General features: G+C 44.1%; 1 protein-coding gene across 2 annotated transcripts; it reads right to left on the reverse strand.

Moving 5' to 3' along the window:
* Positions 1-396: 396 nt before the first annotated feature.
* IYD (iodotyrosine deiodinase) lies at positions 397-12,385 on the reverse strand. 2 transcript variants are annotated; one of them, XM_036414950.2, is made up of 5 exons: positions 12,156-12,385; positions 5,779-5,970; positions 3,788-3,947; positions 2,992-3,148; positions 398-726 (listed from the first exon to the last, which is right to left on the reverse strand). In XM_036414950.2, exons 1-5 carry the CDS (start codon positions 12,331-12,333, stop codon positions 544-546), a joined length of 870 nt encoding a protein of 289 aa, XP_036270843.1. In that variant the 5' UTR covers positions 12,334-12,385; the 3' UTR covers positions 398-543. The 2 variants fall into 2 exon arrangements, with proteins under 2 accessions (XP_036270844.1, XP_036270843.1); XM_036414951.2 differs by lacking the exon at positions 12,156-12,385 and having other exon boundaries at positions 397-726; positions 3,788-3,948; positions 5,848-5,970.
* Between the last annotated feature and the right edge of the window lie 1,140 nt (positions 12,386-13,525).

Raw genomic sequence — 13,525 nt, forward strand, 5'->3', positions numbered from 1 at the left:
AAAAGACATTTGCCAAAGCCGGTTTGGCTCAGTGGATAGAGCATCGGTCCCAGGTTTGATTCTGGTCAAGGGCATGTACCTTGGTTGCGGGCACATCCCCAGTAGGAGGTGTGCAGGAGGCAGCTGATCGATGTTTCTCTCCCATCGATGTTTCTAACTCTCTATCCCTCTCTCTTCCTCTCTGTAAAAAATCAATAAAATATATATTTAAAACAAACAAAAAAAATAAAACACTTAAACACCAGAGCGTATTTTCAGTAAAATTGTAATCCATTTCCAAAGTGGGTGAGAAATGGAAGAGAGTGTACCTGTTGATCTTGCTCTATGTTCCTCAAACCCCACTGTCAGAAGCAGGGGTCTCAGACTCCAAGTACTGGGGAATGTGGAAAGTTTTCTGCACACACAGACTGCCTCCCCACCTCATCCCCCCGTGGCGTGGAGTACTGGGGAGACCTAAACTCAGAGAAAGGCAGCCAGAAGCCCGAGAGGAGCAGGAGAGGGAGCAGCAATACCCCCTCCAGCCTCTCCCTGCTGGTGTCCGGCCTACACAGTCACCATGACCTGGTCCAGAGGTTTCCGTCTGAGGTCGGGCACCGTGGCCTCTTTGCTGGGATACCCCACGGGGAGCAGCAGCAGCAGCTTTTCGTTTGTGGGGCGGCTCAGGAGCACCCTCAGACGAGGGCCGCAGTTGAGAGGCGTGGTGGTGACGGTCACCAGTCCTGCGTTCTGAAACGGGAAAGGAAAAGAGGACATGGAAATGGCAGCTCTGCTTCAAGGCTGGGGACATTCTGGCCCTGTCAGGCCTGCTTGTTCTTTCAGTTCCCGGATGTTGGGCAACCAAGAGGCACATGGGTAACGTGACTCATGCCTGCTCTCCTCAATCTCCCCAGCCTCCACCTTCTTTTAACCAAACAGTGGGAAGGTTCTTGAAGAAGAAAAACGCCAGTCTTGCATTTCTTTAAAGCTTAAGAAATAGGAATGATTATTTCATGGAAAGGAATTTGGGGAATCCAACTCCACTAAAGGAATAACAAAAAAAATAAGTGATCCCTATGATCCAGCCATGGACTGTCCCAGTTGATAATTCCACATCCAGAAAGACAGGACTCAGCAGCCAAGGGGGGAGGCAGAGAAAATACTTCATCAACCTCTCCCCAAGCCCCCAGCTAATAAACAGCTAATAAAAATCATGTGTAGCCTCAAGGCACCTCCCAGCTGGCCCTCTCAACCCTCCCACCCTCCCACCCCTCACTTTTCCAATCACCACCAAGCCAGAGCCAGAAAGTTCTGGAACTGCCTCTGAGAGTCCTGCACAACTCCAGTCACTATGCCTTCTGCCCAGATGGGGGCTTCGGGAGATTCCTCTTTCCTCCCTCGCAAATCAAGACCTGCACTCAGAAAGATGCCTTATGGAACGCTAGAGGGCAGCAAATCAACACTAAAGAGGCAAAAGGCTGCTGAGTCAAAGGCCTGCAGACCACTAGTGATCTGAGCCCACTCCAAGACCAACAGGCTTCTCCCAGGACACCTGAAATAATCTAATATTGTACATCAATTATAATCGGGGGGGAAAAAACTACTGAAAAAGGGGGGAGGGGAATGGTGGATGGAGGTGCCCTGTGTACAGTCTCAGGAGGGAAATAAAGAAGTTTCTGTTCCTCTAGGACAGTGTTTCCCAAACTTTTGATATATGTGTACCCCTTCTATAATTTTTGTAATGTTGAGTACCCCTTGTACTCATGAGAATGTAGAATTAGGCGCAGCTAAGCATGGTGCAGTGCACATCCCCACCAAACTCCGGTGCACCGTGTACCTCCACCAAATTCTTCTCGTACCCCTGGGGGTACGCGTACCACACTTTGGGAAACACTGCTCTAGGACAAATTTTCAAGTAATCTATTTCTCTTTTGAAAGAAAACAATGACTACACTTTGTGAGGTGTTTTTGATGCACAGACTTTTCTTTGAGATGGTGAGGAAGCACACAATGACTTATTTGTTCCTTGGCAGTATGCTCTCTTACTCTTATAGTCTTCTTTGGTTTTTTTGTTTTGTTTTGTTTTTTGTTTTTTGGCGGTTTTTTTTATTGATTTTTTTTTTTACGGAGAGGAAGAGAGAGGGATAGAGAGTTAGAAACATCGATGAGAGAGAACCATCAATCAGCTGCTTCTTGCACGCCCCCTACTGGGGATGTGCCCACATCCCAGGTACATGCCCTTGACCAGAATCGAACCCGGGACTTTTCAGTCCACAGACCGACCCTCTATGCATTGAGCCAAACCGGTTTCGGCTAGTCTTCTTTGTTTTACCTGTTTACAGATTTACTGTCTCTCTCCACCCAGAACTCCAATTCCCAGCAGAACATAGAGTTCATAAGGCAACTATTCCTGGTGCCTCCGGGAATCTGTCACAGAGAGGAACCCGGAGGAGATTTGTTGAGGGAATGAGCTGACTCAGATGAAAGGCATACCTTGGCTACTCTGCTTCCTGCTCAGTATTGCTCTAGCTACTAGGTAGATGGACTTTGTTAAAGTACATGAACATGGTTCTGATGCAATACAATGTAAACTCAACTTCTCTGGAAAGGAGCTCAGTGACCTTGTCCTCCTTACAGTTCTGAAGCATTCCATCAGCACAGATAACAGCAAACATAGCTAGGAAGCCAGTCCCTGGAACTTCCAGGCTCTGAAAGTGTGTTTCCCACCACCCTTGACCTTCACATGTCACAGATGAAGGCACACAGAGGGCCTTTCTTCTGACCTACAATGACGTTTCAGGTAAATTTCCAGGAAGAATTCTAGTTCATTGAACCATTGTACTCACCCAGCCTGGTTTCAGGGTCAGTTTTCACATCAGAGTTGCCTCCCTCAGGAATTTAACTTTAGAATAACAATTTCTGAATGTCCCTGAACCAGAAGCTCAGCTGCTTTCTGTGAATTCAGGCCACTGTTTGGCCCCCAAGCATCACCTCTCAGGTGGGAGGCTGACATACCTGCAGGGCAGCGAGGAGGATGCCACACGCGATGGACACACTGATCTCGTTGTAGTAGTGGACCTTCCTCTTGCCGTTGGCGGTAAAGCCGTGCACTTGTTTGAAAATGAGAATCAAAACAGGAGCTGTGTCCAAGTACTCTTTAATCCAGTTAGTTCTAAAGGGGGAAAGAAAAGATATCCCAGAGAATATTTGCTCTTATGATTTTTTGTTCTTTTCACTACTTAGCTAATTTGTGTTGCAAATAACAAGGTTTCACAATGAGAAGACCAAAGCTAAGATTTGACCCAGACCTGATATACACTGAGTGGCCAGATTATTATGATGATCTCTGAACGCATAATAATGTGGCCACTCAGTGTGAGTGTGTGTGTGTGTGTGTGTGTGTGTGTGTGTGTGTGTGTGTGTGTGTGTGTGTGTTATATATATAAAGAGAGAGAGGCCCTGTGCATGAATTTGTGCATGGGCGGGATTTGGCCAGATTGGCCAGGGGGAGGGGATATGGGCGGTTGGCTGGCCAGCCTACCTGCTGGTCGAACTCCTGGTCGAGGGGACAGTTTGCATATTAGTTTTTTACTATATAGGCTATACACTGAGTGGCCAGATTATTATGCATTCAAAGATCATAATAATATGCTCAAGGCAATAAAGTGATGAGACCAGTCCTAACTTCCATAATTCCTCACAGAGATAGATTCAAACAGTTGAACACCTAAAACAAAACCAGGAAACCGAAGCCACCGTTACTTCATTTAAGAAGTCAACCCAAACATCCCTCATCCCACCAACACTGTACCTTATTTTCTTGAGGTCTGTGACCCATCGTTGTCCCATCCTTTTCAAGTAGTTTATTTTCTCCTCCTCCTCAATGATCTCCCGGATCTTATGCTTCATGTCTGGGTCCTTCACAACCACGAAGGTCCAGGGCTCTGTGTGGGCCCCACTTGGGGCTGTTCCTGTCCCCCGTTAAAATCAGAAATTAAAACTGCAGGAAAATGTGTGACTATGAATTAAGAATAAATAGAGAGATTCACACTTGCTAAAAATGAAGGTACCTCTTCTGGCAAACAGAGCGCTTGGTGGCAGCCCTGGTATGTTGCTGCTGCCTCCTTTCATTCGGCCTCATGGTAGGAGGCTCTGACCCCGCTGGCTGAGCTCAAGGCCAATGGTTCTAGGGCTGGAGGGCCCTATCACTGCTTCTCGAGCCAAGTGGAAGAAAACGTCCCTAGGAACTGAATCATGATCACAGAGGGGGAATTCTGATAGCCCAGATTCTCCAAAATGTCATCTGTTTTGATATCCTTGGAAAAGGATGAAGTCATAAAGCTTATAGTAAAATTTAAGTGGTTAAGTGGTTTTAAAATATGCCTCCATAGGCAATGGAACTATACATAGCTTAATGCCAACATCGAAGCTCTCAGTATGGACTGTGGGGCTTGTGGTTTCATTGGGGGCACACAAGAACTCTTGGTTCTGGGTTCAGTACACACATCAGTGTGTCTTCTGCCTCTCACAGGCTTCAGGAGCACTCAGCCCACACATTGATCATCCCAGGGACCCCAGCAAAGCTTCATGGTACATCTCGGTGCCCAGGGAGCTTGCATTTCCTTTTAGGTTCTAGCCACGGCCTGGGCCAGCTTCTGATCTGGATCTGATCACCCCTCAGTCCTAGAAATGGCCCCACTGTTCCTAGACCACAGTGACCCTCTGGTGGGATATTTCAGAAGCAACAATTCCTTTCTTCCCAGTGAGTAATTTAATGGTATAAACTCTACCCGAGGGGACTCAGACCTCCAGCCTTAATGACATCCTTGTTTGCCACCCACGACTCCTCAGGGTAGGGGGGGCATGATTAAATTGTGAAATGCTTTGGCAAGCCAGAAGCTAAACATAAAGCACAAATTTCTACACAGAGGGATTCCAGTTTAGTTTGTACCGATGTTATCTGCCCAGTAAGTATTTGCGTCACTATCCTAAGAAATAAATTCATCCCTCATATTTTTAATTATTCCAAATTTATCTAAGCACCACAAGTACACACACACACATAGATACAGATAATATACACAGAAGCAATTTAATAACTGTGATTAGTTAAAGGATTCAACAACTTAGTGCATTTGTACTCATAATTGAAATGAATAAAACTCTAATTACAGAAGACTCTCGAATAAGGGGGTTGCTCTTATTTATCTTCCTACTTTCTTGTAGTTCTCATGTTTTTGTTTGTTTTTTTTCTCTGTAGAGATAACAATTTACATTGAAAATAGGTGTTTCTTATTTGACTTATTTTGCAAATTCACACAAGTAAATTTGGTAGGTCATTAGAATATAGTGTTAGAGCATTATGGAGTATGATATAAGAAACTTGGTTCCAAAAAGAGAAATATATAAATGTAAGTGTATGTGTGTATGTGAGTGTGTGTGTGTGTGTGTGTGTGTGTGTGTGTGTGTGATGTTTTAAGAGGAGAAGAAAGAAAGATGTTTCTCTTCCAATATAATAGTGTGTTTAGAAATTTTTGTTTTTAATGAAAGTTCATAATGATCAGTAATTTCAGAAGTTTTGAACTATTGTTACATCTGCTCCCAAGGAGTTTATAATAGTCAAAAGTTTATAAAAAGTGGGAATAATTATGTTTCTGGCAGTCAGTTAGCACTTGGTAAGACTTTATAGGTAAGCTTATCATTCTAGGCTTCCTTCACTGTGTTTGAGCTTCAACATTGCTCATTATTGTCACAGCAGTAATGCAGCTGACATTCTCAAAGACCCAGTATGCGATTACAGACCTGCTGTTTTGACGACATTCTCAATAACTTCCATTGGGACTTGCTCATTACTTATGAATCTCACTGAGCGTCTCTTATTGAGAAGCTCATAAAATTCCTGGGATCTCGTAACCATTTCCTCCTCAGGATACCGGGTGTGGGAGAACGGGATATGCTCAACACTTTCCTCTGACTCTTGCCACTCGTCAGCATCTGCAAATAAGAAAAAGAAGAGTGGCAAATTAATGATCTCACAGTCATCAGGTGGCCACTTGAGAGAAGGAGATCAAGTTCTCAAAACTTTATGAGCTCATAAGCATCAACAAAAATGAGACTAATAGATCTACAGAATCTTGACTTGGATCTTGCCAATCCTTTAAACTCCAGATTGGTTATAAATCAAGGAAAAGAAAAATTTCTCCTACACAAAGATGAAGAATGCAACTTTTTATTAATCGAGAATTAACTAATAGGTGTACCAGTTAATAATGCAGATTTTTTTTCACTAGATGGAGTCACACATATGTTGATATATATGCGATTTGATATGTATGCTATTTTGTTGTAGTGATAGCCAGCTTCAAAACTTCATATGTCAAATTTTCTGAAGGTGTTAACATCATAGATAATTTTACGCTTAAAAATGTCAAATTTTGTGCCAAAAAAAAAAAGCATTTGTGGGAAGTTTTAATTCATTATTTTGAAGAAAAGTGCTACTGAAAGTTATCGCATACGTCAGGAAGCTTATGGTGAACATGCTCCATCTCAAGATACTTGTGAATGTTTATTTAAATGCTTTAAAAATGATGATTTTGATGTGAAAGACAAACAATGTCCAGGTCAATTTGAACCATTCTTTGATTGTAAAATGACCAGAATAGGCCAGAAGACACGGCAAAGTAATTTTGCTTCATGATAACACACCATCACATACTTCAAAATGAGTTAAAGACACATTAAAAGATCTTGCCTGGTAAGTATTAACTCACCCGCTGTATTCACCAGACCTTGCTCCTTCAGATTACCACTTGTTCCAATCGATGGCACATGCACTTTCTGAGCAGCACTTCAAAATGTACAAAGAGCCCTGACTGGTTTGGTTCAGTGGATAGAGCATTGGCCTGTGGACTGAAGGGTCCCCGGGATCGATTCTGGTCAAGGGCATGTACCTTGGTTGCAGGCACATCCTCAGTGGGGGGTGTGCAGGAGGCAGCTGATTGATGTTTCTCTCTCATCGATATTTCTAACTCTCTATCCCTCTCTTCCTCTTTGTAAAAAAATCAATAATATATATATATATATATATATATATATATATATATATATATATATATATAATTTTTTTTTTAAAGAATAACTGAAATCCTAACAGCAGCAAGAATAAGTGCATTGAATACCATTGGGCTAAATGCTCCTGATACAGGCCAATGAGTTACATGCTTAAGTCCTAATTGTTTTTTATTAGAAAGTATGGTTGACATATAATATTATGAGTTTCAAGTGTAAAGCATGGTTCCTCTGAAGAATTGTACAAAGTGAAAGACTTTTGTGGGCAGAAGGGAGCCGGAGCAAGGAAGCTGTTGTAGACGAAAAATCGGGTTGGTAATTGCAAAGTTAGGTTCTTTTAGGACATGACAGGACATGGCAGGACATGGCTGGGGTCTATCAGGGAGATGGCCTCACTAGTGCCGATCAGGCGATTCCTGGTCGACTGGTTTAAGATTCCATTTCTGGGGTTCTGAAATTGTAATTAGGTTTGGTGATGTGGAGCTTAGCATGAGTGACTCCAATTTGAGCCTATTTTTTGTTTTGAACACATCTAGAACATAAGAATTTAGAGAGGTTGAAAGTAAAAGGCTAGAAAAGTTATACCATTCATCTCATAAGCATATCAATATCCATTTTTAAAAATTAAGGATTACTTTATAAAGTTATTATAATACTAAATTATAAATTATAAAATTACATTACATTTTATAATATTAATATTTAATGAAATTATATAACATTATTATAATAAAATTATAAGAAAATTTTAAATGTGTATGCAAATGTTAATCAATAGCAGAATAAATTGTGATATCCTCTTGAAATAAAATAAACACATGAAAGCATTTTATCTGAATATGAAAATGAATGAACTTCAGTCACATGTCTAACTTGGATGAATTTAAAAGTATAATGTTAAGCAAAAGAAGCAAGTCAAAAGAATTTTAACATGATGATTCTATTCATTTAAGAATAGATACATAGGCAATAAATCTGTAAATAAAAGCAAAGAAATAATTCCCATAAAATTCAAAGTAACAACTACTTTTGTAGGGTCAGGAAAAGGTTGTGACTAGAAAGGGACATAGGGGGTTTTATGGAGTGCTAAAAAATTTTATTTCTTAACCTAGGTGATAATTATATGGATATTTGCTTTAAAGTTATTTGTTAAGCCATTCATCTATGTCCTGCATACACATTTATGTCTTATACACTTTTTCAACAAGTATATTAAATTGCACAATTTAAAAAATAAGAAGGCCATAGAAATTAATTACCAAAGAAATCTAAAGTGGATCAAGTGACTAGGACTGTGAGGTTAGAACACCTGAAGAAAGAAAGAAAACAGGCATGTTCTAGATGGAGTGAGAGTTTAAGTGGGTAAGGTCTAGCTTAAGTGGGTTAGATCCTTAGTGATGAAGTCCTTGCCATGTTACTATTTTTCAAAGCACAACAGCAAAACCAGCTTTTAACAGAGGGGATAATTTCCATAGGCAAGTAGGTATGAGTGGGGAAGAAAAACACTGACAAAACAATCAGAAGGCCATGCACTTGAAGCTCAGTGACACAGGTGGTCTCATGAACCAGTTCTGGACTAGAAGGGGTCAGTGGGGGAAGAGGAAAGAGGACATCTGTAATACTTTCAACAATAACAATAATTTTCTATTAAAAAAAAAAAAGAAAGAAAGAAAGAAAAGAAAAGAAAAGAAAGAAAAAATAGATGTCCAAGAGGCAAGATGTCACTTTGGGAGCCCTCACATAAAGATAAGAATTACCCATGGAAACAGAGGAAAGAGAGCAAGGAGATCCAGGGCTTGAGGGTCTGGGACATGCCAGGTGGATTTCGGGTAGAGGATTAACCTTCTCTGATACTGGCTCCCAAACACTTCACTCCTAGGTATCTGGGGATGGGGAGGAGGAAGGCAGGAGGGGACTCCCATGAAGAGGGACTGACTCCAAAGGGACTGAGAACCCAACTACGGTACTAGCAGGTTCCACTTGGCTCAGAGCTCTTAGTGAGAAACTTCTTTTGACATTTTAAATGTGTATGCAAATGTTAATCAATAGCAGAATAAATTGTGATAGCCAGGGCAGTCCAGTCCGGGACTATACACATTTAATGAGAAGGCCCAGGTTCTAAGTTAAAAAGAAGTAGGTGTGATGGGGGAATGGCAACAATCAGCTATCAGCTTCCAGCAATCAATTCTAAATCAAACCCAGATGTCATCATCACCAACCCTGAACTTCCTCAATTGTGCCAACAAAGACTTTCACCATTTGTTATGAAGTCTGGCAACCTCAGTAATCAGTTCACAGTCAGTGAACAAGACCATGAATCACTTCCTGAACTGGAGCTTAAGTTGCTAACTCTTAAAATCCATTCAACCAGCATTTATAGAAACTAAAGGCAGCTTAAGGGCATGGCTTGGCAATTTGTGCCGCTTCTAAAGTACAGGGTTGTGGAGAGCAGCTACAGCGTTTGCACAGGTTCAAGCCTGGGACTAATGAGAGGGCACAATCCTCTCCTGGCAAAGCCAAGTGCAAGTCCCAGCACAATTATAGCCAAAGGCTATGGTTGTAAACTTGACTTTATGGTCCAAACCTGTGGCCCCACGTGGCTGAGTGATACAGGCTGTGGAAGGTGCAGCAAGTAAACAAAGCTTGATCAGGTGCATGTAACTGAGTAGATCCAAAGCCTGAGAGAACGTTGTAAGCACGCCCTTACTTTGCCTTGTGGGAACTGGCTGTAAAACAGAGACTTGCCTTGTAGGCTGTAGCGCTGTCTATCCATTAGAGAGGGCAGTGTCCCACCTAGACCCAGCTTTTTTTCTTGTCTGTCTTTTCTAAATCCTTCACCGCCCCGCTCAGCTTCACGAGGGGCGTGCCAGCTGGGCACACAGTGCAGGTGCTCTCACTTTAAGGGAATGAAGAAATGGCCTCATCACTGCTGGGCTGGATTGTCCTGCAGGGCAGTCTGAGCAGTGCAAGGTGGGAGAGGCAGGTGAGGGGAGGCTGCTGTTTCTCGACATGAACCAACACAAATGCAAAAGGCACCAATTCTCTCTCCTTCCCCTTGACCTCCTGATGGCCCCCAGGAATGTGGTCCTCACCAAAAGGAAAGAGAACCACCTCTGGAAACTGCACAGCTGTCCTGCCTCTATCATAGGCCAGCCAAGTCACCCTAACTGTGCAGTCCATACATTTCTGAAACAAATGTGTGCTAGTGCGGTCTGCTTTTTAATATACGCCCCATGCTCCTACACTTGGGGTTGGCTATTAATACCAGAAGCAATTCACCTTTTGTCATTGCTTAATGCCAAGGAACACAAAATTGCTCCATAATTAGGCTTAATGGCCAAGTAATTCTAGGCCACGTCTCTCCTTTAATGCTTAACATGAAGGTGTGGGGGACGGGGGGGTGGGTTGGCTGCTTCTCTACAGAAGTTTCTTTTCCGTTTTCTGATTCTACTCCAAAATTTTTGCAAGGCCAAATATTCTCAAGCTATGAAACCACAGGCCAATTGGTGTCATGCCATCCTTGTTCCCTCTCTGTGAATTCTGGGAGCCTTGAGGAGCAATGTAATGAGGCAGAGGGAGATGGGCTAGCACAGTAGACAGATTCTGAAGGTGAGGTTGGGAGCGACTTAGGGCTCAACACCTGTCCTGGGAACACCTCCTTCCCAACTGCACCACCGTCCTCTGACTCATCCGGCGTGGCCTCTCGGTACTTCCCCAGCTGCTGTCCAGACGGACTGTTTCACTGGCAGCAACAGGGGTGGGTGGAGGTGAGGAGTTGATTTTATCCTACCCCATTTGCCCTCTCGCAGTCTGGGACCCCTCAGGGGATGTCCACCTGCCATCTAACCCACAGTCAGACATCCTTAGTGCTGCCAGAGGCAGGAAAGGCTCCTGCCACCACCACTGCACTCGCAGCCTCAGCTCGGCTTGTGACTGAGCGGAGCTCCCGCTGTGGGAGCGCACTGACCACCAGGGGCAGCTCCTGTGTCGTTTAAGGGGAGCACTTCTCCATTGGGCACAATTGGCACTCCAGGGAGGGCCACAGCCTTCAACATAGGAGAGTGAGAGGACGCAGTGCTCCTGAGAGGCTTGAAGCCTGTGTGATAATTTGGCAGCGATAACTCATAGCACTGCCTGCCAGCGGTGCACCTCACTCCGATCCTGAGATTAGGCCACCTCAGAACACACACACACACACACACACACACACACACACATGCCCACACATGCATACTTCCCGGAGGCCTCTGTTGGAGGATGGGAGCATTGCTAGCCCAGCTGAGAATCACTGAGCCTCTTCCAAATTGAATCCGTCCCACAGGCCAACCTCAGACAAGATTCAAACACAGACTACCCAGGGCTCCTCAAGAACCTCTTCCTTCTCAGGTCAGCCATGACCTGACCCTCCCACCCCACCCCCCACTACCCCACTTCATTTCACTCTTCCTGGATCAGCGCCGTCCTCCCATCTTCTCGGCATCTTTCCCGGGGCTTGCTCTTTCTGCTCCTCTTACATAAGATGCCGCCTAACCCTTGCTAGTCATGCCCTCCTAATTCGACAAGCCTGGTTCATCCTCATGCTAACGCCTCATCACACCCCCAGGCCTTCTCCCAACAGTTTGTGATCAGTTCCACCTGGTTTGTCTCTTTGTTCCACTCTGCTGCCTGTTTATTGCTGTGTCTGCTGAATAAGACATTCAGCTCCGAGGACAGCTGCCACTCCTGTCTCTAAGCCACAGGGCCTGGCACAGTCAAAGGTAGCAAGTCTCTACATGGAGGCCACTTTTTAAATTTCAAAGTCCTTGACCAACACCCGACCACCCACCCCACAGCCGCCCCAGCCTGTGAGGTGCCCTCTCAGGAAGGTTTCACCTGCCACAGCAGGCGGGAGCCAGGAACACGTCAGCCCTCCTGGCTTTTTACTGAGAATCCGGGAATAAAGGAGGGTGGGTGCCAGCAGGCGAAGGCTGGCCACCGAGCAGAACGACCTGTCCCTGTCACCCACGAGCCTGGTAGTAATAGAGGTGGACGAGGAAGCCTACCTGCCATCAGCTAGCACCCATCCCCAAAACGCCCAAGATGTCAGCACACAGCATGGCCCACGGCTTTACCTTCTTCCACCTGCTGGAGGTCAGTGCTGTCCTTCAGGTCTTCATCCACCCAGGGCCGAGCCTGGGACCCGGCTCTCGCCTCCGCCTTCCTTCTCTCCATGCTTCTATCCGCATTTTTAAAGATCCACACAATCAAAACGCAGACAACTGCTATCAAGACCGGAGTGAGGGAAAACATGCTCACAAGTCGGAGAATGGAGTGCTCACCTCCCAGTTAAATGACTCTCTGATATTTAAGTCAACAGAGGGAGGGCAGAATGCCAGGAGAGGGAAAGAAGGGCAGAGGGCGTGCCTGGGGGAACCAAGTGAGCTCCAGCTCTGAGGGCTTGCCAAGGAGCAAAGGTCACAGCTGAGTGGGCTGGGGTTGTTATGGGTTTGGTAATGCCCGGGTGCATTCATCTTTTTGAGTTGTGTACTCAACCAATGCATTCTTAGGCAATGATTGCCAGGATCACACTGATCTCGCCAGTCAGTGTAGAAGGCATTCATTTCCCTCCCGGATGTTTTCTCTGAGAGCCGAGACCTGTGTTCAATGTGCCCGAAACTAGGAATCGCCTGGATAATTCCTTTGTAATAGAACAGATGTCCAGGCACCAGCTCAGGTCTGCTGAGAGAAAATTCCGGGAAGAGGGGCGATCATCTGCATAGCCAAGACGGTAAATTGTATGTTGTATGTATTTTACCACAATTTTTTGTTGAAAATTAAAAAATAAAAGAAATTCCTCTGATCTGAAGAGAAGAGAAAATGAAGAGTTTGTACAGTTGTTTTATTTTAATTTTTTTACCACAGCAGCTGAGTTAGAACAAAGTCCTCAAAGTCACACTCACAGGTTCCAGGTGGACATGCACATATCTTTTGGGGGGACACATTTCAACCCCTAACCCTTAATTTTTCCTATGAGGATACGTTAATTGTGAAACACTAATCAAATCATATATTGTATCCAGGGTTTTGGTCTTCCTGATTGTGAAGTGAGGTGAATAAGAGAAATTCCACGTATTTCTCTCTCTCTCTCCTTGAAGACAATGTGCTCACCCAACCAACTTGTCTGTCATCAGTGTGGAAGGGGAGGGCCTGTCAGTGCTGACCTGTCACCTGGGACTGTGTAATTGCTCAATACAAATGTGTGTCTAGATCCAGCCTTGGAAAGGCCATAGGTTCAAAGGTTACATATTTAATGGTGTTAATTCTACCAATCCATGAACATATATATTCTTCCACTTGTTTATATAATATCTTCCTCTAACTCTCTTTTCAATGTCCTAAAGTTTTCTGAGTATAGGTCTTTTACCTCTGTGGTTAAATTTATTCCTAAGTATCTTAATTTTTTGTTGTTGTTGTTGCAATGATAAATGTGTTTTGGTGCTTG

The sequence above is a fragment of the Pipistrellus kuhlii genome, unplaced genomic scaffold (genome assembly GCF_014108245.1).
Source record: "Pipistrellus kuhlii isolate mPipKuh1 unplaced genomic scaffold, mPipKuh1.p scaffold_m20_p_5, whole genome shotgun sequence".
Lineage (NCBI taxonomy): Eukaryota > Metazoa > Chordata > Mammalia > Chiroptera > Vespertilionidae > Pipistrellus > Pipistrellus kuhlii.

Excerpts from the sequence above, each read along its gene's own strand:
- IYD (XM_036414950.2), bottom strand. The coding sequence starts at position 12,333 with ATGTTTTCCCTCACTCCGGTCTTGATAGCAGTTGTCTGCGTTTTGATT. Across the intron at positions 5,971-12,155 it reads CCTCCAGCAGGTGGAAGAAG|ATGCTGACGAGTGGCAAGAG; the intron begins GTAAAGCCGTGG and ends TCTTATTTGCAG. Across the intron at positions 3,948-5,778 it reads GAATGTCGTCAAAACAGCAG|GAACAGCCCCAAGTGGGGCC; the intron begins GTCTGTAATCGC and ends AACGGGGGACAG.